At 50.0% G+C, this 23,584-nt stretch overlaps 1 protein-coding gene across 5 annotated transcripts in view; it reads right to left on the bottom strand.

The window, feature by feature from the left end:
* Window positions 1-23,584, bottom strand: part of HAPLN4 (hyaluronan and proteoglycan link protein 4) — a 94,440-nt gene that overhangs the window by 53,088 nt on the left and 17,768 nt on the right. For all 5 annotated transcript variants that reach the window (XM_085637597.1, XM_085637596.1, XM_085637594.1 and 2 more), the window contains 2 exons: window positions 16,404-16,524; window positions 10,734-11,096 (listed from right to left, as the gene is read on the bottom strand). In XM_085637597.1, coding sequence (XP_085493723.1) covers window positions 10,734-11,096; window positions 16,404-16,524 — 484 coding nt within the window. The remainder of the gene's footprint in view (window positions 1-10,733; window positions 11,097-16,403; window positions 16,525-23,584) is intronic.

Genomic DNA, 23,584 nt, shown 5'->3' with positions numbered 1-23,584 from the left:
TGACTGCAAGGTGGGGGACAACAGAGGACCAGTGGGGGGCGGAAACACAATTGAGGGACACATCTGGAAAACACATGCACTCTCATGGCGTACCTAAGCAAAAAGAAAAAAGTAGGTCCCAAAAAAGTGAGCGGTGGAAGGACACAAGCAAAGAGGATATGCCCCAGTGAGGGACAAACAGATGAAGGACAGGGTAAACCAACGAGAAAGAAGCAAGCACATAAAAGTGCCAGTAAAACCACCCAATGCTGAGCAATGAGAGGGCTGCAAGTGCCTGTGTGTTTTTGGTAAACCATCAATATTCCTTTGCCAACTAGTCTGCTAGGCTCATCCTAAAAAGGAGAAAGCAAGCCCCTCCGCTAAAGAAACCCTTGTAGTAGGAAAATAAGAAACAGCTGGCATCTTCAAAGGAAGGGCAGGGCCAGAGTCAGTCACATGTCAGGTGGCATCTGACTGACTCCACCATACATACCATCAAGCAATCTGAAACACAAGGAATTATTCTGTCTTCTCCTGCCCTTACCCTGTCCCCGCCCCCGCCCCAGCCCCAGCCCCAGCCCCCGCCCCAGCCCCCACCCCCGCCCTAGCCCCCACCCTAGCCCCAGCCCCCGCCCTAGCCCCAGCCCCCGCCCCAGACCCTGCCCTAGCCTCAGCCCCCGCCCTAGCCTCAGCCCCCGCCCTAGCCTCAGCCCCCGCCCTAGCCTCAGCCCCCGCCCTAGCCTCAGCCCCCGCCCCCGCCCTGACCCTCCCATATGTCACTGCATGCCGCATGCGACCTCAGAAAAGCACACGTGCCTCCAATGCGGGCCCCTGTTAATCAGAAAATCTCCCACCACCCTCAACTAATCTTTCAGCCATTGACCGGCGTCACCTTATGAAAGACTCATTTTTCCAGGCCTGCTTGATCTTGGGCTAACTGTTGTCGTTGGGATCAATACATGTCCACCAGCCTGGATTATTAGCATTGAATCAGAGCTGGCGGTTATGATGGTTATCCGATAACCGCGGATCGCGCTGGCGTTTGTTCCAGGCTCTGCATACTCCGCACACTGCCTCGGTGCAAGAGATGCAGCGCCCCCTACAGCTCCCCTATGGGAGATTAGATAGATAGATAGATAGATAGATAGGAATTACCGAAACCTCCCAACACTGCTGGTTACATCCACATGGGCGGGGCCAGTGCAAGACGCGGGTGTAATATGGAAGGAAACCTCGAATTCTTAGTCGGAATACAAAAGACTCGCACTCCAGGATCGCATTATTCAGTTCAGCTGTATTTATTCAAACGGCAATGCTTTTCGACCTTGGTGTATGTATATATTATAAATAAATAAATTATGGGCCACGATTGTTGGTGTGCAAGCACAATAAACAGGCAATTCATTGTGCGCAGCAAATATCTGGATCTGAAATACAGCAATAGAACTTTAAAAGTTATTTGGGCCGAATTAAAAACAGAGAGAGCATCTGTCAGGCGCCATCTTGGGAGAAGGCTCTGGTGCACTGTGGGTAAGTTGTGACATCAGTTCTGCTAAAGCTCTGTTATCCGCCGAATTTATCATTTCCACCTGTAGGTGGCAGCAGCGACATACTGGAAATCACCACCATACTACTGGTAGATGTTGGGGAACCATGGTGGCACCTTTGCTGCTCACCAAACCCTACTTGTTAGGTAGGTTGTTGGCGCCTGCTGCCTTGTCTGCCATATTTTACAAAAACATGGACGTGAAGTACTTGAAAAAGATAAAATTCATTTATAGGTAAACGATGGCCCTCGGGTCATCTCTCCACAATTGCAGAGAGTCCGTTCAATGCACTAAAACTTGGGTGGCGGGTATCAGTTTTGACAGCCATATTCCAAACTTTTGACATTTTTCTTGATTGTCAGAAACTCAAAGTGTGAGTTTGTTTTGGAAAAAGAACAAAAACCGAATTAATCCCACACACTGAAATTTGTGTTCGGGTCATTATTATTTTTTCCTGTCCCTCACTGTCAGATTTTTCCTAGAGGTGGCAAACAGCAAACAGAAGCATCACATTGTGACCCCCCTAAAGAGGGTTGGCAGTGTGCAATGTCCTTCCCCCACCAGCTCCTCCTCGGTCGCTTGTGGGTGAACAGCGCAACGTCCATCCCCCACCAGCTCTTCCTCGGTCGCTGTGGGTGGACAGCGCAATGTCCTTCCCCCCACCAGCTCCTCCTCGGTCGGCTGTGGGTGGACAGCGCAATGTCCTTCCCCCACCAGCTCCTCCTCGGTCGACTGTGGGTGGACAGCGCAATGTCCTTCCCCCACCAGCTCCTCCTCGGTCGCTTGTGGGTGGACAGCGCAATGTCTGTGGGTGGACAGTGCAAAGTCCTTCCCCCACCAGCTCCTCCTCGTTCGCTTGTGGGTGAACAGCGCAATGTCCTTCCCCCACCAGCTCCTCCTCGGTCGCTGGGGGTGGACAGCGCAATGTCCTTCCCCCACCAGCTCCTCCTCGGTCGGCTGTGGGTGGACAGCACAATGTCCTTCCCCCACCAGCTCCTCCTCGGTCGCTTGTGGGTGGACAGCGTAACGTCCTTCCCCCACCAGTTCCTCCTCGATCGGCTGTGGGTGGACAGCACAATGTCTTTCCCCCACTAGCTCCTCCTCGGACGCTTGTGGGTGGACAGCGCAATGTCCTTCCCCCACCAGCTCCTCCTCGGTCACTAGTGGGTGGACAGCACAATGTCCTTCCCTCACCAGCTCCTCCTCGGTCACTTGTGGGTGAACAGCGCAATGTCCATCCTCCACCATCTCCTCCTCGGTTAGCTGTGGGTGGACAGCACAAGTCCTGTCCCTACCAGCTCCTCCTCAGTCGGCTGTGGGTGGACAACGCAATGTCCTTCCCCACCAGCTCCTCCTTGGTTGGCTGTGGGTGGACAGCGCAATGTCCTTCCCCCACCATCTCCTCCATGGTTGGCTGTGGGTGGACAACTCAACGTCCATCCCCACCATCTCCTCCTCGGTTGGCTGTGGGTGGACAGCGCAACGTCCCTCCCTCTCCAGCTCCTCCACGGTCGGCTGTGTGTGGACAACGCAACGTCCTTCCCCTACCAGCTCCTCCACGGTCGGCTCTGGGTGGACAACGCAATGTCCTTCCCCTACCAGCCCCTCCTCAGTCGGCTGTGGGTGGACAACGCAACGTCCTTCCCCACCATCTCCTCCTCGGTTGGCTGTGGGTGGACAGCCCAACGTCCTTCCCCACCAGCTCCTCCTCGGTTGGCTGTGGGTGGACAGCGCAACGTCCCTCCCTCACCAGCTCCTCCACAGTCGGCTGTGTGGACAACGCAACGTCCTTCCCCTACCAGCTCCTCCACGGTCGGCTGTGTGTGGACAGCGCAACGTCCCTCCCTCACCAGCTCCTCCACGGTCGGCTGTGGGTGGACAGCCCAACGTCCTTCCCCACCAGCTCCTCCTCGGTTGGCTGTGGGTGGACAACGCAACGTCCTTTCCCACCAGCTCCTCCTCGGTCGCTTGTGGGTGGACAGCGTAACGTCCTTCCCCCACCAGCTCCTCCTCGGTCGGCTGTGGGTGGACAACGCAACGTCCTTCCCCCACCAGCTCCTCCTCGGTCGCTGTGGGTGGACAGCGCAATGTCCTTTCCCCACCAGCTCCTCCTCAGTCGCTGTGGGTGGACAGCGCCATGTCCTTCCCCCACCAGCTCCTCCTCGGTCACTTGTGGGTGGACAGCGCAATGTCCTTCCCCCACGAGCTCCTCCTCGGTCGCTTGTGGGTGGACAGCGTAATGTCCTTCCCCCACCAGTTCCTCCTCGATCGGCTGTGGGTGGACAGCGCAATGTCCTTCCCCCACTAGCTCCTCCTCGGTCGCTTGTGGGTGGACAGCGCAATGTCCTTCCCCACCATCTCCTCCTCGGTTGGCTGTGGGTGGACAGCCCAACGTCCTTCCCCACCAGCTCCTCCTCGGTTGGCTGTGGGTGGACAGCGCAATGTCCCTCCCTCACCAGCTCCTCCACGGTCAGCTGTGTGTGGACAATGCAACGTCCTTCCCCTACCAGCTCCTCCTCGGTCAGCTGTGGGTGGACAGCGCAATGTCTGTGGGTGGACAGCGCAATGTCCTTCTCCCACCAGCTCCTCCTCAGTTGGCTTTGGGTGGACAATGCAACGTCCTTCTCCACCAGCTCCTCCTCGGTCGCTTGTGGGTGGACAGCGCAATGTCCTTCCCCCACCAGCTCCTCCTCGGTCACTTGTGGGTGGACAGCACAATGTCCTTCCCTCACCAGCTCCTCCACGGTCGGTTGTGTGTGGACAGCGCAATGTCCTTCCCTCACCAGCTCCTCCTCGGTCACTTGTGGGTGAACAGCGCAATGTCCATCCTCCATCATCTCCTCCTCGGTTGGCTGTGGGTGGACAGCACAAGTCCTGTCCCTACCAGCTCCTCCTCAGTCGGCTGTGGGTGGACAACGCAATGTCCTTCCCCACCAGCTCCTCCTTGGTTGGCTGTGGGTGGACAGCGCAATGTCCTTCCCCCACCATCTCCTCCATGGTTGGCTGTGGGTGGACAGCGCAATGTCCTTCCCCACCATCTCCTCCTCTGTAGGCTGTGGGTGGACAGCGCAATGTCCTTCCCCCACCAGCTCCTCCTCGGTCGGCTGTGTGTGGACAACGCAACGTCCTTCCCCTACCAGCTCCTCCTCGGTCGGCTGTGTGTGGACAAAGCAACGTCCTTCCCCCTACCAGCTCCTCCTCGGTCGGCTGTGGGTGGACAACTCAACGTCCATCCCCACCATCTCCTCCTCGGTTGGCTGTGGGTGGACAGCACAACGCCCCTCCCTCACCAGCTCCTCCACGGTCGGCTGTGTGTGGACAACGCAACGTCCTTCCCCACCATCTCCTCCTCGGTTGGCTGTGGGTGGACAGCCCAACGTCCTTCCCCACCAGCTCCTCCTCGGTTGGCTGTGGGTGGACAGCCCAACGTCCTTCCCCACCAGCTCCTCCTCGGTTGGCTGTGGGTGGACAGCGCAACGTCCCTCCCTCACCAGCTCCTCCACAGTCGGCTGTGTGGACAACGCAACGTCCTTCCCCTACCAGCTCCTCCTTGGTTGGCTGTGGGTGGACAGCGCAACGTCCCTCCCTCACCAGCTCCTCCACGGTCGGCTGTGTGTGGACAACGCAACGTCCTTCCCCTACCAGCTCCTCCACGGTCGGCTGTGTGTGGACAAAGCAACGTCCTTCCCCTACCAGCTCCTCCACGGTCGGCTGTGTGTGGACAAAGCAACGTCCTTCCCCTACCAGCTCCTCCTCGGTCGGCTGTGGGTGGACAGCCCAACGTCCTTCCCCACCAGCTCCTCCTCAGTTGGCTGTGGGTGGACAACGCAACGTCCTTCCCCCCACCAGCTCCTCCTCGGTCGCTTGTGGGTGGACAGCGTAACGTCCTTCCCCCACCAGCTCCTCCTCGGTCGGCTGTGGGTTGACAATGCAACGTCCTTCCCCCACCAGCTCCTCCTCAGTCGCTGTGGGTGGACAGCGCCATGTCCTTCCCCCACCAGCTCCTCCTCGGTCACTTGTGGGTGGACAGCGCCATGTCCTTCCCCCACCAGCTCCTCCTCGGTCGCTTGTGGGTGGACAGCGTAATGTCCTTCCCCCACCAGTTCCTCCTCGATCGGCTGTGGGTGGACAGCGCAATGTCCTTCCCCCACTAGCTCCTCCTCGGTCGCTTGTGGGTGGACAGCGCAATGTCCTTCCCCACCATCTCCTCCTCGGTTGGCTGTGGGTGGACAGCCCAACGTCCTTCCCCACCAGCTCCTCCTCGGTTGGCTGTGGGTGGACAGCGCAACGTCCCTCCCTCACCAGCTCCTCCACGGTCGGCTGTGTGTGAACAACACAACGTCCTTCCCCTACCAGCTCCTCCTCGGTCAGCTGTGGGTGGACAGCGCAATGTCTGTGGGTGGACAGCGCAATGTCCTTCTCCCACCAGCTCCTCCTCAGTTGGCTGTGGGTGGACAATGCAACGTCCTTCTCCACCAGCTCCTCCTCGGTTGGCTGTGGATGGACAACGCAACGTCCATCCCCACCATCTCCTCCTCGGTTGGCTGTGGGTGGACAGCCCAATGTCCTTCCCCACCAGCTCCTCCTCGGTTGGCTGTGGGTGGACAGAGCAACGTCCCTCCCTCACCAGCTCCTCCTCGGTTGGCTATGGGTGGACAGCGCAACGTCCCTCCCTCACCAGCTCCTCCACGTTCGGCTGTGTGTGGACAACGCAACGTCCTTTCCCTACCAGCTCCTCCACGGTCGGCTGTGTGTGGACAACACAACGTCCTTCCCCTACCAGCTCCTCCTCAGTCGGCTGTGGGTGGACAACGCAACGTCCTTCCCCACCATCTCCTCCTCGGTTGGCTGTGGGTGGACAGCCCAACGTCCTTCCCCACCAGCTCCTCCACGGTCGGCTGTGTGTGGACAACACAACGTCCTTCCCCTACCAGCTCCTCCTCAGTCGGCTGTGGGTGGACAACGCAACGTCCTTCCCCACCATCTCCTCCTCAGTTGGCTGTGGGTGGACAGCCCAACGTCCTTCCCCACCAGCTCCTCCTCGGTTGGCTGTGGGTGGACAGCGCAACGTTCCTCCCTCACCAGCTCCTCCACGGTCGGCTGTGTGTGGACAACGCAACGTCCTTCCCCTACCAGCTCCTCCTCGGTTGGCTGTGGGTGGACAGCGCAACGTCCCTCCCTCAGTAGCTCCTCCACGGTCGGCTGTGTGTGGACAACGCAACGTCCTTTCCCCTACCAGCTCCTCCACGGTCGGCTGTGTGTGGACAACGCAACGTCCTTCCCCTACCAGCTCCTCCTCGGTCGGCTGTGGGTGGACAGCCCAACGTCCTTCCCCACCAGCTCCTCCTCGGTTGGCTGTGGGCGGACAACGCAACGTCCTTCCCCACCAGCTCCTCCTTGGTCGCTTGTGGGTGGACAGCGTAACGTCCTTCCCCCACCAGCTCCTCCTCGGTCGGCTGTGGGTGGACAACGCAACGTCCTTCCCCCACCAGCTCCTCCTCGGTCACTGTGGGTGGACAGCGCAATGTCCTTCCCCCACCAGCTCCTCCTCAGTCACTGTGGGTGGACAGCGCCATGTCCTTCCCCCACCAGCTCCTCCTCGGTCACTTGTGGGTGGACAGCGCCATGTCCTTCCCCCACCAGCTCCTCCTCGGTCGCTTGTGGGTGGACAGCGTAATGTCCTTCCCCCACCAGTTCCTCCTCGATCGGCTGTGGGTGGACAGCGCAATGTCCTTCCCCCACTAGCTCCTCCTCGGTCGCTTGTGGGTGGACAGCGCAATGTCCTTCCCCACCATCTCCTCCTCGGTTGGCTGTGGGTGGACAGCCCAACGTCCTTCCCCACCAGCTCCTCCTCGGTTGGCTGTGGGTGGACAGCGCAATGTCCCTCCCTCACCAGCTCCTCCATGGTCGGCTGTGTGTGGACAACACAATGTCCTTCCCCGACCAGCTCCTCCTCGGTCAGCTGTGGGTGGACAGCGCAATGTCTGTGGGTGGACAGCGCAATGTCCTTCTCCCACCAACCAGCTCCTCCTCAGTTGGCTGTGGGTGGACAGCGCAATGTCCTTCCCCCACCATCTCCTCCTCGGTTGGCTGAGGGTGGACAATGCAACGTCCTTCTCCACCAGCTCCTCCTCGGTTGGCTGTGGGTGGACAGCGCAACGTCCTTCCCCCACCTGCTCCTCCTCGGTCGGCTGTGGGTGGACAGCCCAACGTTCTTCCCCCACCAGCTCCTCCTCGGTTGGCTGTGGGTGGACAGCGCAACGTCCTTCCCCCACCAGCTCCTCCTCGGTTGGCTGTGGGTGGACCGCGCAACGTCCCTCCCTCACCAGCTCCTCCTCGGTTGGCTGTGGGTGGACAGCGCAACGTCCCTCCCTCACCAGCTCCTCCACGGTCGGCTGTGTGTGGACAACGCAAAGTCCTTCCCCTACCAGTTCCTCCTCGGTTGGCTGTGGGTGGACAGCGCAACGTCCCTCCCTCACCAGCTCCTCCACGGTCGGCTGTGTGTGGACAACGCAAAGTCCTTCCCCTACCAGTTCCTCCACGGTCGGCTGTGGGTGGACAACGCAACGTCCTTCCCCACCATCTCCTCCGCGGTTGGCTGTGGGTGGACAGCGCAACGTCCTTCCCCCACCAGCTCCTCCTCGGTCGGCTGTCACAGGAAGTATTCTGTTGATGGAGCCAATGAGGTCGGCCTCTTCTCTGAATGTGGGGGTGGACCAAGGGCTGAGCAGACAGTGTACTTACTCTGTTGCAAATGCAGGGGAGTACCCCGTCCACCAGACTCTAGATCAGGCCCTAAGCATCTGACAATTTTCATCCACACTTGTCAAACAGCAACAAAATTATAAGCGAATCAACAAATGCCTTTTCAACTGTCAAGATAAACAAAAAGTTCATCCCTTTCAAGCCCAGCCTGCAGTTTATTCAGCTGTCTACATCTCAAAAATTAAAGAACTGATTTACACCAAACCAACAAAAACTTGCTTTCTGAGTAAAGTTCTACATTCAGGCTAAACTTGACCGAAATCCAATCTGATTTTCGCTGGGAGTGCGAGCAAAATTTTCTATAGAAGTTAAAATGGGGAAACATTTTTTAGACCCCAACCCTTACCTTTTTTTCTCCTTTTTTCTCCACACAAAACTGCATAACATTTGCCTATGCTAAGCGCGTGCCACGTTTGATGCAGATCGGCATGAGAGGGGGCAAAGCTATCTATGGAAGTGTGGCGGGGCGGTTAGGACACCCACAGTGGGTTTTGCCCAGAAGGCAGGAGTCTGGCACTGTCCAGCACAGGCCAGAAGAGGGACTCTTTCAAGTGCCCCAGCATGCTTCAACCCCTACGACTGCCCCTTTTCCAGCTCGGTGGGCCGCAGAGTCCTTGCCATAATTAGGAAGTAAGGACTCCGAGGGCACGAAAAAGAGAAATTGGTAGCGGATGACTTTTGGAACAAAACGTTGTGTTCTGATGCAAATGTATGCAAAGCAGGGGATAATAAGCTGTCTGACTTTCATTAGCAGCCGCTGAGGTCTGTGCAGAAGAGCTCCCGCAGCCCTTTCTGAAGAATCATTAAGCGAGGTAAAAGCAGACCAGCAGAACTGGCATTTAGACATTTCCTCCGAATCCCACGTGCCTGCCCCATTCGCTGCAGCTGAACTCAGTGCACTGAGCTCTTGGGTCTCACGGCTTTGTTTGCAGATGCAACGCAACAAGGAACTCAGACCAGTTCACTCTCCGCGAACTTCCCCCGGCAGAAATGGATGCTGCAGTTACCAGGTGAGAAGAAGGGACACTGCAGGCTCCTCTTCGCCAAACCACACTCTGGCTGGCCACCAGACCTGCTCCCAGAGGAGCCGGACAATTCCAAGGGGGAGGGAGCACACAGCCTGCACACAGCCTGCAGAGCAGCACCAGTCCTCTTGGCCATTCAAGAACATATGCCCCTTTTACAATGGCTATTCTGGCAACTTATGAAAATTGTCTCCTCATTTTACCTCAGCTAGACATCTTCAATTCGCCGCCTTTAATCTGGATCTGCAAAGAGGGTGTAAATGGCTCAAACATGGAGGAAGAGTTGTGGGAGTTTGAGGAATCAAACTCTGGAACAAACTCAGATGCTCTCTCGGGGCAAAGCCCGGCGACCACAGCATTTGAGTATACTCCTGGGGAAGCAACTGTTGAGGCAGAGTGTTAACTAAGCAAATTCAAGACGGTAGAGGCTGCAATATACACGCTAGAGACCCCTTGAACCAAGTTAGGCTAACTACCATGCATTAGCTACTACTAAATCTACTCTTCTAGTCTGCAACTATGATGATCCTGCATGCAGAAATGACTGCCGAGTGACGAGGAGTACCGCTGTACAAAACTCTCTAAATAAATGAATGAATAAATAATGCATCAAGCTAGTGACTTTCATCTATGTATCCACTCACCCTAATCACTGGTTCTTACGATACTTCAACAATTGCATGCCACTCGTTCGACAGTTTATCTGCTGTCGCTCCTACATTCCCCAGACCATCCCATCCCATCCCATCCCAACCCATCCCATCTCAACCCAACCCATCTCAACCCAACCCATCTCAACCCAACCCATCTCAACCCAACCCATCTCAACCCAACCCAACCCATCCCAACCCATCCAATCCCAACCCATCCCAACCCATCCCAACCCATCTCAACCCAACCCATCTCAACCCAACCCATCTCAACCCAACCCATCTCAACCCAACCCATCTCAACCCAACCCATCTCAACCCAACCCATCTCAACCCAACCCATCTCAACCCAACCCATCTCAACCCAACCCATCTCAACCCAACCCATCTCAACCCAACCCATCTCAACCCAACCCATCTCAACCCAACCCATCTCAACCCAACCCATCTCAACCCAACCCATCTCAACCCAACCCATCTCAAGTCAACCCATCTCAAGTCAACCCATCCAATCCCATCCCAACCCATCGTATCCCAACACAACACAACCAATCCCATCCCATCCCATCCCAACCCATTACATCACATCCCAACCCATCACAACCCTTCCCATCACATCCCAACCCAGCCCATTGCATCCCAACCCAACCCAACCCATCCCAATCCAATCCAATCCACCCCACCCCATCCCATCCCATCCCATCCCATCCCAACCCACCACAACCCATTCCATCCATACCTATGAAGAATGGCAGTGGCGGTCTTACCTTCCAGGTCCAGTTTCACCATCCCAGTGTCATCTTCCAACTCGTTAGTGACCTCACATTCATATCTCCCATAATCCTGCAGGGTAACGTTCTTGACAATGAGGGAGGCGTCACCAGGCCCATCTTCTTGCAACGCACAGCGACCCTTGAAGATACCAAATGCTTTCTGCTCGCTCCCTAGAGCCACGAAGACATCGCTGAAGGTCATGAGGTCAGTGATCTTGGTCCACTTGATGCGGATGTCATTGGGGTCATGGAGAGACGTGTCATAGTGGTACCGGCATGGCAGGATGATAGTGCCACCACGGTGGGTCACAACTTTTCCTGGAGCTGTCTGGACCACCACATCACCTGTCTGGTCCTCTGTGAGAAAGAGAACACAAGAGGCGGAGCTCATGAGTGGTCACAGCGGGGGCTCATATGGGGGTATACATATCTCGGCAGCGCCACACGGATGTTTCTCATTAGGAGGTCTTGCAAATTCATCAAACAGCATGAAACTTAAGAAAACCAAAAATGCCTTTCCTATGTAAACTCTGACCTAACCATAACTACAGAGTGGGGGTGGGGAGGGGAGGAGAGAAGAGGAGAGAGAAGAGAGAGCGGCCATTATTCAAAAATTATAGAAAAAAGGAAGAACTCCCTCAAAAGCTTCATTTGGAGCAACACTGTAGTTAAAAAAGCACTGTAATTTGCTGTTATGATAAACTATGCAACCAGAACACCTCTAGTGAAGATGAGGACAGGAGACCTTGCATTTCACCTGTCAGCAGAGAAGGGTTTTCCCTGCAGGTACACAGGGATGGCAGTTCTGAGTGACAGAAGGAGTGCACACCAGGTGCTACATGTTTAACCCTCGCCGCCCCACCACTCCTGAAACACAGCATTGGTGAAGTGGGCGACTGGCCAGGAACAGGCGGCTTGCCGCTCGGCAAGGCGCCAGGGAGATGCTTGCTGTAGCATATGGCTCCTTTGCCAAAAAAACATTTGCCAGTTTTGCACTTTGTGGCTGACAATATTTAGAAAGATGGGCCAAGTGTAAGCTTCACAGCCCGGCACAACCAATGCACCGCTCTTGGCCTCACACACGTGGGCAAAGATAGCACAAAGTGCATCAAGTAGGACATGAATGAGGACAGCGCTGCTGTGTCCAGCCCCTCTACCCCCAAACCAGCATGGTAACATTTTTAATTATCCCCGGCATGGTTAGGACTTTGGCCATGCCAGTGCTTAATTTGTACCAGCACTTATTAGTAAACACTTGACACATTTATGAGAATCCATCACATGGTGGCGCTGTTTGTGTATCTCTAAGCTAAGTTGATTAGTGGAGCTTTCACTATTGAATATATATATATTTTTTAAATGTATAAACTCGGGATTGCAGTATAAAGTGGCATGTGGGTTGTGCTGTAGTGGACCCGTGTGAAAATCCATGAGCCCTGGCAGTTCAATTCCTACAAATTAAGCCCTGGGTCATAGCTTGCAGCCAGTCTCTCCAAACACGGCCACCAAATCAAAGCACCAGAGTGATGCCGAGTGCCCTCTTGCTGAAGGACGTGGCCACTCCCTGCACCCAGTCCCTCCTACCTAGAGGTCAAAGGTGATGCCAGGTGAGTTATTGTTGAAGATCATGGCCATACCTTGCACCCAAAGACAGTGGAAATGGCCTTCACCATTGAAAACATGGCTGGATTTTCACTTTCATCAAACGGATGGTACACAATCTTTTGTGGTTTCAGTGATGCTGTGTCACGCGGTGTCACCAGTAATGCATATCCTTTCAAATGTTTGTTGCCAACAGAATACTGCAATATATACATACAGATGTCAATGCAATAAGTGAATTTATAAAACAATGTGGTGTTTCCATGGTTATCCAGCGAATGGGGGCATCAGTGATGTTGGGCATCTTCCACCGGGGCCCCCTTTGTATGTATAGGTTTGTTTTAAGGGGACTGTCTTTGCTGTGCCGGTGGGAGCGGAGAGAAAAGGTAACCTCCTGCTGCCGCCATACTGCTCCTTCCCCCGGGGCAATCTTCAGAGCAGGTTACAGGGTGAGTTACAAGGCGAGGGGCACATGTGATAGGGTTCATGCAACAGGGGTGACATCATTAGCACGGACTACCCCTACTCTCTCCCTTCCCTCAGCTGGCTCCCTCTCTCCTCTGCATCTCTCACCACACACCTTGCCCTCCTGTCTCTCACGTCATCCCCTGCCCAACATCTGCCACCACCACAGGAGGGCGCTGTCTACGTCATCCTCTGCCCAACACCTACTACCACCACCACAGGAGGGCACGGTCTACTCATCCCCTGCATAAATCTGCCACCACCACAGGAGGGAGCGGTCTACTCATCCCCTGCCCAGCATCTGCCACCACCACAGGAGCAAAAAGAACTGTAGATGGACAGAATGCAGAACAATGTCATACATTCACCCCCAGTAGAGAGATATGGGCCTAAATCCATCGTTTTTTTGCTCACCATGCCATTCCAGTTTGGACCCAGCCATATGCAAATCAGTCTTGACCCTGTACCCTATGAGAACTGTCCAGCACGAACTGCTAGCCCAGGTCCTCCCTAGACTAGAAACAAGCATCCTAGGACCGGTTTCGGGGTTTCACCCCTCTTCAGCCAGGATAGCTGGATTCCAGTGGCATGGCGAGCACGGGACCCACGTCTGAGCATACCCGTCCCACTCGGGGTGACAAATGCAAAAAGAACTATTGATGGACAGAATGCAGAACAAGGTCATACATTCACCCCAGTACAGAGATCTGGGCCTAAATCCATCGTTTTTTTGCTCACCATGCCATTCAAGTTTGGACCCAGCCATATGTGTGGGACGGGTATGCTCAGACGAGAGTCCCGTGCTCTCCAAGCCACTGGAATCAAGCTATCCTGGCTGAAGAGGGGTGAAACCCCGAAACCGGTCGTAGGATGCTTGTTTCCAGTCCAGGGAGGATCTGGCTTGGCAGTTCAGGCTGGACTGTTCCCATGAGGCACAGGGTCAAGACTGATTTGCATATGGCTGGGTTCAAACTAGAATGGCTTGGTGAGCAAAAAAACGATGGATTTAGGCCCAGATCTCTGCACTGGGGTGAATGTATGACATTGTTCTGCATTCTGTCCAACTGTTGTTTTTGCATTTACCACCACAGGAGGACGCTTTCTACGTCATACCCTGCCAGCATCTCCCACCCCCACAGGAGGGCGCTGTCAAGGCCTCGTGTTCGCTGCCTTAGCACAGACAAGAGAAGGACAGGGGTGGCTCCTTCATTTGAGCAGAGGAGCATCGTCCCACATGCCCCAGAGTAGAAAAATAAACGTGGTTTTTAACCTCGAAACCAGGGTGGGGAGGTATTTTTCTTGCATGCATCAGAGCCCACAGCACTCTTACTTCACCCACGGAGTTCAGACTAGGCTTGACACCGTACCCGCCCGGCCTGCATCCTGGCTGAGACTGTCATTTGAGGATAGAAGGAGGTGGAAATGGACTCTGCCTTGTGGCGTAACAAAAGCCTCCACAGTCCCCATGGTGCGGTGGGGACCAAACTCCAGGGGCCCATTCTGGCACTATGCGCAGGCCCCCTGGCCTGAGAGCTCTTGACTGGGTCTGGAGCGTGGGGGACCCCCTCCATGTACTTTGCACTCAATTTTTGTTACGCCACTGCCTCTGAACATGAGGGGCGGAGCCAGTGTCATTGCACATCGATCCAGCGGTTGTCGCTTACTTCTTGGTCTTATTACAGCAGAATGCCAGCCGTAAAAGAAACGATATCCAATAAAAACATAAATGTATGAGGCTCTTTGAGAGTTAGTATAATAATAAATAACATTTCTGCGCCTCCGGAGATGGGCGCCGGGGTCATTTATCTGGGAGCTGCGATAGTAAAGAACACGCTGATTGAATTATGGCTCCGCGCCGGTATCCTTAATTGAGGGAGATTATGGTTATTGTTGTTTATAAAATATTTTTACAGTGTGCATCAGCTTTGGAGTCAGTTGTGTTTGCCAGGATGATGAGCTCGAACTTGAGAATTTATCAGGTGCCGCCATGGTGGAACCGTAGAGTCGTTTTGTGAGCTTTGATTGGCAGTGGTGGGCGGGTACCACGATGAGGGCGGAGGCCTGGTTCGACCAATCCAATGGTATTAGGAAGACTGCATGGTTATCAAGACCAGAGAACCGGATAACTTTAGTCTGGGTTCTTTCAAGGGAATGTTTGATCACACATCCCAACATCTCAAAACAAAAAAAGTTTATTTTCCCCATTGATTTATATTGTAGCAGAGGCAATTTTAAGCCAGTGAAAGCTAGAATAAAACCATTTTTGGTTTAAAAAAAAAAAAAAAAAAAAAGATTGAGTCTCCCCTGAATCGGGTCTGCTAGCATGTAGGATTTGATGTTCATGGTATAGAGAAGGGTGGATAGAGTTCCTTTCAAATCTCACTCGAAGAATTGCGCAAGAGTTTGGAGCCCAAGAGAAAGATGGTTGCCTTCGATAGAAGATGAGAAGTCGATGAGGTCTGGGATTGACCCCGACGAAGGTTTTGCAGGGATCAAGTCTACAGACGGTTAAAGGGAACTATAGGTTTACATATAGCTGGCTGCTGAATTCTGTGCAGTCATCTGAACCAGTGGCTCCCACAGGGTCATACGGTCCTGGTCGCCGAATTCTCCACAGCCACCTGATCCTGTGGTTGTCACAGGGCAAAGGATTCTGGATGGTGAATTCTATACCGTCATCTGATCCTGTGGTTGCCTCAGGACAAAGGATTCTGGATGGTGAATTCTATACAGTTATCTGATCCTGTGGTTGCCAAATGACAAAGGATTCTGGATGGTGAATTCTATACCGTCATCTGATCCTGTGGTTGCCACAGGATAAAGGATTCTAGAGAGTGAATTCTATACCGTCATCTGATCCTGTGGTTGCCACAGAACAAAGGATTCTGGATGGTGAATTCTATACCGTCATCTGATCCTGTGGTTGCCACAGGATAAAGGATTCTAGAGGGTGAATTCTATACCGTCATCTGATCCTGTGGTTGCCACAGGACAATGGATTCTGGATGGTGAATTCTATACCGTCATCTGATCCTGTGGTTGCCACAGGACAAAGGATTCTGGATTGTGAATTCTATACCGTCACCTGATCCTGTGGTTGCCACAGGACAAAGGATTCTGGTTTGTGAATTCTATACCGTCATCGGATACTGTGGCTGCTGAGGGTCATAATATCCAGGGTGCTGGATTTTCTACAGTTGCACGATTCTTCGTGTGTTACGGGATCTCTGGATGGTGGGGTTGTGTAGACTGATCCAGCTCGATCAGGTCTGTGCGGTCACTTTGTACTTGTGAGGCCAGATTTGCTCTAATCTTCGAGACCCGTATAGGATCCCCTAATCTTGAGCACGCTGTAGAGTCACTGATTGGTAGGATCCTAAAGGATGCACTATAGGGTGATGTAAGAATGTGTAAGGTGGGTTCAGCCATCGGCATCAGACGGGAAGATGAACTTGAGGCCAGACACCCAGAGACAGCGCCGCTCTCTTAGACAATCTCACTCTCTGAAACAATGAAATGATGTTGAGGGCCCGAGACAGGCATCATTAGACCGCTGCGGGAATCCTATAGGTGCCAGTCTTTACCCAATGTACTCACCCAGGACGTGCACGATCTTCCGCCTTCCTTTCTCACTGGCAACCGGGCTTCCTGATGCCAAGGCGAGGAGCATGGCCAAGGTACAGGACATCACCTGAAGAAGGCCCTTACTCGCAGACATCTGGAGAGAAACAGAAGAGAAGATGTAATGTCCGCCATCACTCACCGCAGAGGAAACACCAGGAGCGGAGCGTAAAGTGATAAATAACAGACAAGGATTGAGCTGCAAACCATCAGACCACAGGGTATCAATACTGTTGAAGAACTATCTGCTGAAACGGTGATTATGACCATGATAATTGATGAAAGGGCTGGAATGACCATGCCTCTGGTAGAGAGCAGGACTAGTATTAACTGTTTTGTAGCAGTTGTTCCTGCACTTTCTCCATTTCATAGGGTACATGTAAATGCCAGCTTTTACTAATATCCAGCAGTACATCTTTTAGGGACCATGGCAGGATGACAGACTGACTCAGTCCTGCCTTAATATGAATCTGTAGCCTGCAGTTTAAACACTGGTATCTCCAATAAAAAGGCAGATGGCTGACCGGTCTCACCAGATCCAACTAGGACTGCAGGGCAGCTGCGGATTCTAATGCCATATAGTTTTCCATACTCAAAACAAACATTGGCAAAGCCAAAAGGTCTGGGTTCAATGGGAGCGTTAACACATTAGAGAGAGACAGACAGGAGGAAGCCAGCAGGAGTGTACAAAGAGGGCTATAGTTGTAAATTAGTCCCTGGTGCAGCTCAATGCAAGCACTCAAGAGGAGGTGGAAGGATACGCCCAAACAGCCAATTGCACTAGGTGAGAGATGAATACGGAGCTGAGCAAAGACAGGACTGGAAATCTATCAAGCCAATGGCTAAATGGAGCAGACCCAAATAACGCCAATGGCTGAAAGCAGCATGCTCAAAGCCCACTCTACGTATACTGTAAGCAATAGGTCAGTGTCACAGATGGGTTCTTAAAAAGCCAGACTTAAAAAGAGGTGACAGATAAGGGGACAGAGATGCAAATATACAGACCAGACTATGACAAAGAGAAAGGAGGCAACAAGCTGGCTCCACCCACAAAACATAAGCGAGGATCAGCACTTTGGTCTTACTACCTCGTGCAAGCCCATACAGGGAAGCGGGCCCTCAGGGAACAATCACAAGCCGAGTAAGTGGGCAGTCGCCGGCGAGCTTACCCCGGGTTTCTAGTTCATATTTTTGGAGAACTCCAAGAACGTCATCATTTACAGGGTAATAGTACTAGCTTTTAAGTCTTTTTTGCTAAACTCTTTGACAGAGTGTGTTGTGATGTAATAGTACAAGATAACATGCTTTTTTTTTTTTAACTTAAATTGCATTCTCTGTGTTTAAGCTATAGTTTTAAGTGCATGGACTTGACTTCATCTAATTCCCTATTCATCAACCATTAAAGAAATACCAGTTTTGGTCTATGATAATGATGTTGTGGTTAATTCTTGGTAACTCACCTTTTTCTCTGTGTACACAAATAGGTAGCTTAGACTGCATTTTCTTGAAATGGAAATTACTGTACAATTGTCTTTTCAAGAACAGGGTTTGCTAACAAATTCAAGAGATGAAGGGCTTGTCTCAATCTAGAAGACATCTCCCTTGTCACTTCGATTTGGATGCAAGTTTAAAATAATGAATGTAACATTTTGAGACGCCCTTGTTGGCGTTTTCCTCTTTTGTAGTTCTTTTCACATTTTCTCCTTTTGTCAAGCATCCATGAAACCCGAATGCTAAAACACTAAAGTGTGTGCGGTTACGCGGGTTTCATAGTTTATATGTTTGTTGCTGACACTGTTAGATACACCACACGTTTGCCACTTTAGGGATAAAAGCATATGTTAAATTAAATATTTCCTCAGATGCCAAATTAAAGTTGGTGTGAGAATATCAGTTGTCAAGGGAATTGTTGGGGAAAGCGTACTGTTTTTTGACACCTTTCCTTCCACATATCTCACTGTTTTTTGACACACACATGACCTTGCAGCAATCAACCGCGCATACACGCCTTTTAACCATATCTATATATAACGTCCTTTAACAAACATCGCTAACTCTTTTTTACTGATTCACAAAAACATTTGAGAGTATGGAAAGTAGTAATACAGGAGTGCTCTTTTACGCACTCTTCCTGTTAAGTTAAAGTGCAAGGAGGGAACACCTCTTTCTAGTGGTACAGACCGCTTATGAATATTCCAATTTTAGAATTTTGGGGGCCAATTAAAGCCATTTAAGAGAAGGTTATGAGTCGTAAAGGAGTACTACTTTATCCACAGCAAAATGCCTCTGTGAAATGTTCATTATGTGTTTTAAAGTAGAGAATCTAAATGAAAAAGTATACATTTTATTTGGCAATACATCTGTGCAATTTATAAACGAATTAACCCTTTCAAATGCACACTTCTGTTTGACCTGTGTACAAGGACTGGACTTCCTGCCTTCGTAGGCAAGCAAAAAGGGCCTGCTTATGTGCCTATCACCTCTGTCAAAGACAAGATCCCTTTGGGCTCCTTTTTAAAGCATACAGGTACACCCAGCTATCACACATGCACCGTTCGAACCATCAGCATTTATACGAAACCAAAAAGATAATTTAAAGATTATATTTTATGATATATATTCTTAAAAGGATTAAAAATATACAGAATAAAAACGAATTGATGTTAAAACAGCATATACATCATCAATATACATCAAATGATCAAAAATAAAATTAAAATATATCCTAAAAGAACACAATCTAGAAGACTGTGACAGTTATTGGAGACATAAAAACCCAATATACAAGTGTCTACTTTTGGTGTCCTGTCCCTTTGGTGGGATCCCTCTCTTCTAATTTTGGAATATGTTCCTATCACCCACACTCCAATATAAATAATTGGTACCTCTTTAATTGCAAAGAACTTAACAAAACCACTTAATTAGAATTTTTTTTAGGGCATCCCCGATCGTGAAAAACTGAGATTTTAATTTTTTTTTTTTGGTGCATCCCAGATCGTGAAAAAAAACTGTTTTCTAAGCATTAACACAAGCAATAACATTAATGTTCAGGCATTCAAAAACATTAAACATGTTAACAAATACAAAAGAATCATGCAGGCATAATAAAATTAGGTAATAATACAGGGTGACAAAAATTTGGCAGGGTCTTAATAATGCTTTTTGAGTTTATTTTTGAAAAGATTAAAAGTTAAAATGGAATGAATTGAAGGTGGTAAATGACTGTATCAAAGTAATGAGTTATTCCGAACTGAAGTTGACAAGCGATTCTGAACCGAAGGTGGTAATCTATTCCAAAACGAAGGTGGCAGGCGATTCCGAAACAGAGGTGGTAAGCGATTCCGAAACAGAGGTGGTAGACGATTCCGAAACAGAGGTGGTAGGCGATTTTGAAACAAAGGTGGTAAGCGATTCCGAAACAAAGGTGGTAAGCGATTCCGAAACAAAGGTGGTAAGCGATTCCGAAACAAAGGTGGTAAGGGATTCCGAAACAAAGGTGGCGAGTCTGAATCAAAGTTAGTTAGTGATTTCAAGTCTTGGTCCTGAAACAGCAATCCCGATACAAAGGAGGTGGATTTTCTCCTTTCCAAAGCATTTGAAAAGATTTGTCTATTAAAAGGCGCTTGACCACGCTGCAGCAGAACCAGGTAACTGTCTCTTACTTCTGGCATGTACCATATAACGCAGACTTGAACGGAATTAACTGAGTCACCCTTGGGAGCACACTTTGAAATATAGAGATTGACTTACCTGCCCTGCAAAGAGATGCAACACAAACTATTAATACTAAATGAACATTTTTACATCCACCTAAACTGAACTTTTCTTTCGACCAAAATCAATATACAGAGCCTACTTAATATATGTTGCAATAGATCTCCGAGAGGCCTGCACATATTCTCTAGTGGGAGAAAGTCTGATCTGGTGATTCCTAAAGTTTATAAAGATTTCTGAAGCGTATTTCAACTGTGTCTAACATTTCCCGCTCAGACGTGTGGGTGAGTTACGGTCAGGTCTGTGGATACCCCGAATTTGAGGCTGAAACTGTTCGCAGTTGGGTCCGAGGCAATCACAGTAGGCCATGTTGGAGAATGGCAGGCCCCGACAAACACTTACCTTGCAGAGTGAGCTGCAAACCGGTGGCCTCGAATGGGACCATTAGGAGAGGTCAAAAGCAACACCAGGAAGTTGAGCATCAACGACTTAATCCTCGGAGAACGTTGGAGTCAAACATTTGACTAACACTTGTCTTTCAACCGAAGATTTTCAGGATATGCACAATGAATGCAAGAGGTGAATTTATAGATCAATAATATTGGGATGACATGTATTTGCATATCTTGAAAAGCTTGTCTTGAACTTAATTATTTAGTGGGTCGACGACACCAAACCTGCAGTTGACAACCGCGAGCCGAGGCAGAAAAGGACGCTCTTCGTTCGTTAAACACCCTGTTGTGGTGTAACAGATACTTCCAGTTGCCCAACATTACTGACTAACCCAATGTTTTCAAAAGCATCTTATAATGTTAAACTAGCTTTTAAAGCGTTTGGATGTAAAGTAAATGTTTCACTGAGCAGTGCATTATGGGACTTTCCCTTACCCTGTCAATCTCCCCTCCAAACACATCTGGCAGTTCCAGTGCACCCACACTCTTGAATGTCATTTTGATCTGCTGGTTTTAGACATTTAGGGAATTCTTTATTAAAGCTTTTCCCCTGGCTCAAAAGATTATTCTAATTGTTTTAAGGAATAAAATAAGGTCCTTATTTATGTACAGCTTCAACTGGGTTTAAGAAAGTCCTAAAATTGTGCTTTCAGGTTTATTGTAATTTTAAAACTTCATCAAGCCTGGTCAAATCCATTAAGCAAGAATCATCTTTACTTGCTTGAGACGGTCTTGAGCCTTGGGCTAAATGTATTATAAATTCTCTGTTTTTTAACAACTTAGGAAACAGTACTCTCTACAAAGACAAGGGGGGTGAGACACAAGTTGGTCAATATATTTGTATCTTATCGTCGATTATACAATCCCGCATCAACAACTTATACGACTCGACAGCTGCGGAGAACAATCTCAACCACGCGAGAATGTCAAAGAGAGCAATTTCAACAGGGTGGCAGCAAAAACCTGGCGAGGATGTAAAAAATGAGTAATGTAAGATTAGGATATGAAGGTCAGTTGTGATCTGTGTATATTTCAGTTGTCAACGGAGTGTACCTCAACTCGCTAACTCGTGAGGAGTCGGAGGACAAGCAGGAAACAAGTCAGATTCCAGGACTGCAATGTACATCTTCTAAGTGATTGCAGATCAGAGGTGAGTTTAAGCATCAATGGAACCAAGAGTCGAAGCGGTGATCTCAAGATTAAAAAGAGAGATTTTATTCCGACTTCTTTATCCCGAGCAATATTTTCTTTCTTTCCGATAGCACTTTTTTTTTTTATCTCCAGTTCTCAGCAGGCGATGAATAATCCAGACTGGTTTATGATGCTTACATACTCAGTATATAACCCTTGTTTTAGGACTCACAATCTTTTGAGATAAAATGTTCAAGATGTGATTTAAAGGGATTTAAAAGTCATTCTGTAGGTTATCAGCCTCAGTGATCAAATACCTCTGGCACGTTTTCCTCTTTTATATTTTTATTTTTTATTTTTAAACCCCAATTTCTGCCTTCTTCCCCTCTTTCTTTCTAATTAATTGTACAATATTTTTATGTGGATTATTTGAGGGAGTGACAATTTGGTACAGCCAATAAAGTTCATTACTGGATCATTTGTCAGCTCCTCACCTTTACACAAGTCCTAGCTCGGCCTTTTCTCCTTTTGCACTGTTCTTAATAACTAGAAACCGTGCAATATGGTCATATACTACCAACAAAGGGTTCTGGTGACAGCTAAACCATCACCGATGCCTCGATGACAAAAGAGGCATACTACATGTTACACAACAAGTCTTTTTTAAATCACATGTTTTTCTTGGTACACTTATCATGAAAACATGTTTTTGTCAAAACAGGGATATATTAATTGGAAACTGCAAGTGGCATACTGGTATATACTACTTGATTGAATATAGTAAAAGAAAAAGCATATAGTTAAGATTATAGGATTTTAGTGAGAATAGGTTTTGGTTTGTTAAAAGGCACAATTTGACTGTAGAATTCGAGATGTTGGCGCTCCTGCCAGACGGGTAGCGCTAACAATGGACCCTGATTGCAATTACAATGTTCGGTTCTATTGAATAGACTTTTAGTACACAATGAGCCATGGTGAAGCTTGTAGGTCTTTGAATCTGCTCCTGCAAAGGTCAGAAAACAAAAGGCCCTTTGATGAAGAACTTGCCACTTTAGAAATTGGAGATGGTGAGAATTTTTAGAGCGTTTTGCGGCTGTCGCATAGAAATGCACTGCCATGTTTAGAGAGGACTTAGCAGAAGGGAAGGAAACCAGGCAGAGTGTATGACATCCGTTGGAGAAAACCTATACTTTACATCATGTGTGAAATAGCATCCCCTACCTGTGAAATATGGGTTTATACCACTGCATTGTGTGCAATAAAAGCACCCAGACATGTAATCTGCTTATACTTTGGTAATGCAGCGGCAGAATCTCAAATTGTGGAAAGATTAATGCATTTTAAACGGTGTGTACATTGCCTAGCTAACCGCATTTCTGGTTGCAACAAATGGACAGTCTATACTATTATGAAGGGCTGCACGAGAATAGAATGTTAGCATTTAAAGACAACCTCACAACTGTAGTAAAGTGCTGCTTGTGGCATGGTTACCCCAACTTTTTTGCCTGACTCTGAATGCAACTTTGACGGAATGTGCACTGGGTCCCGGATAACCAGGTACCCAGGGCCTGTGTTCTTTTCCAAAACTGTACCTTTGTTTCCACAACTGGCACCTCTGGGCCACATACAAATCCTTTGTAAACTGCACCACTGGTACCAAGGGCACTGTGACCAGAGAGGGTCTCCAAGGGCTTCAGCATACATTATGCCACCCTAAGAGACCCCTCACCAAACTCATGTACACTGCCGACAGCCTGCGTGTTTTGGTGCAACTAAAAGTGAAGAGTCGACCTGGCACACATCCCTGGTGGCAGGCTTGCCAGCACTGCCACAGGCGTAGGCAAGTCACCCCTCATGCAG

This window comes from Triturus cristatus, chromosome 12 (genome assembly GCF_964204655.1).
Source record: "Triturus cristatus chromosome 12, aTriCri1.1, whole genome shotgun sequence".
NCBI lineage: Eukaryota > Metazoa > Chordata > Amphibia > Caudata > Salamandridae > Triturus > Triturus cristatus.
The sequence above is the reverse complement of the archived record's forward strand: the minus strand, read 5'-3'. Positions and strand labels throughout refer to the sequence as shown.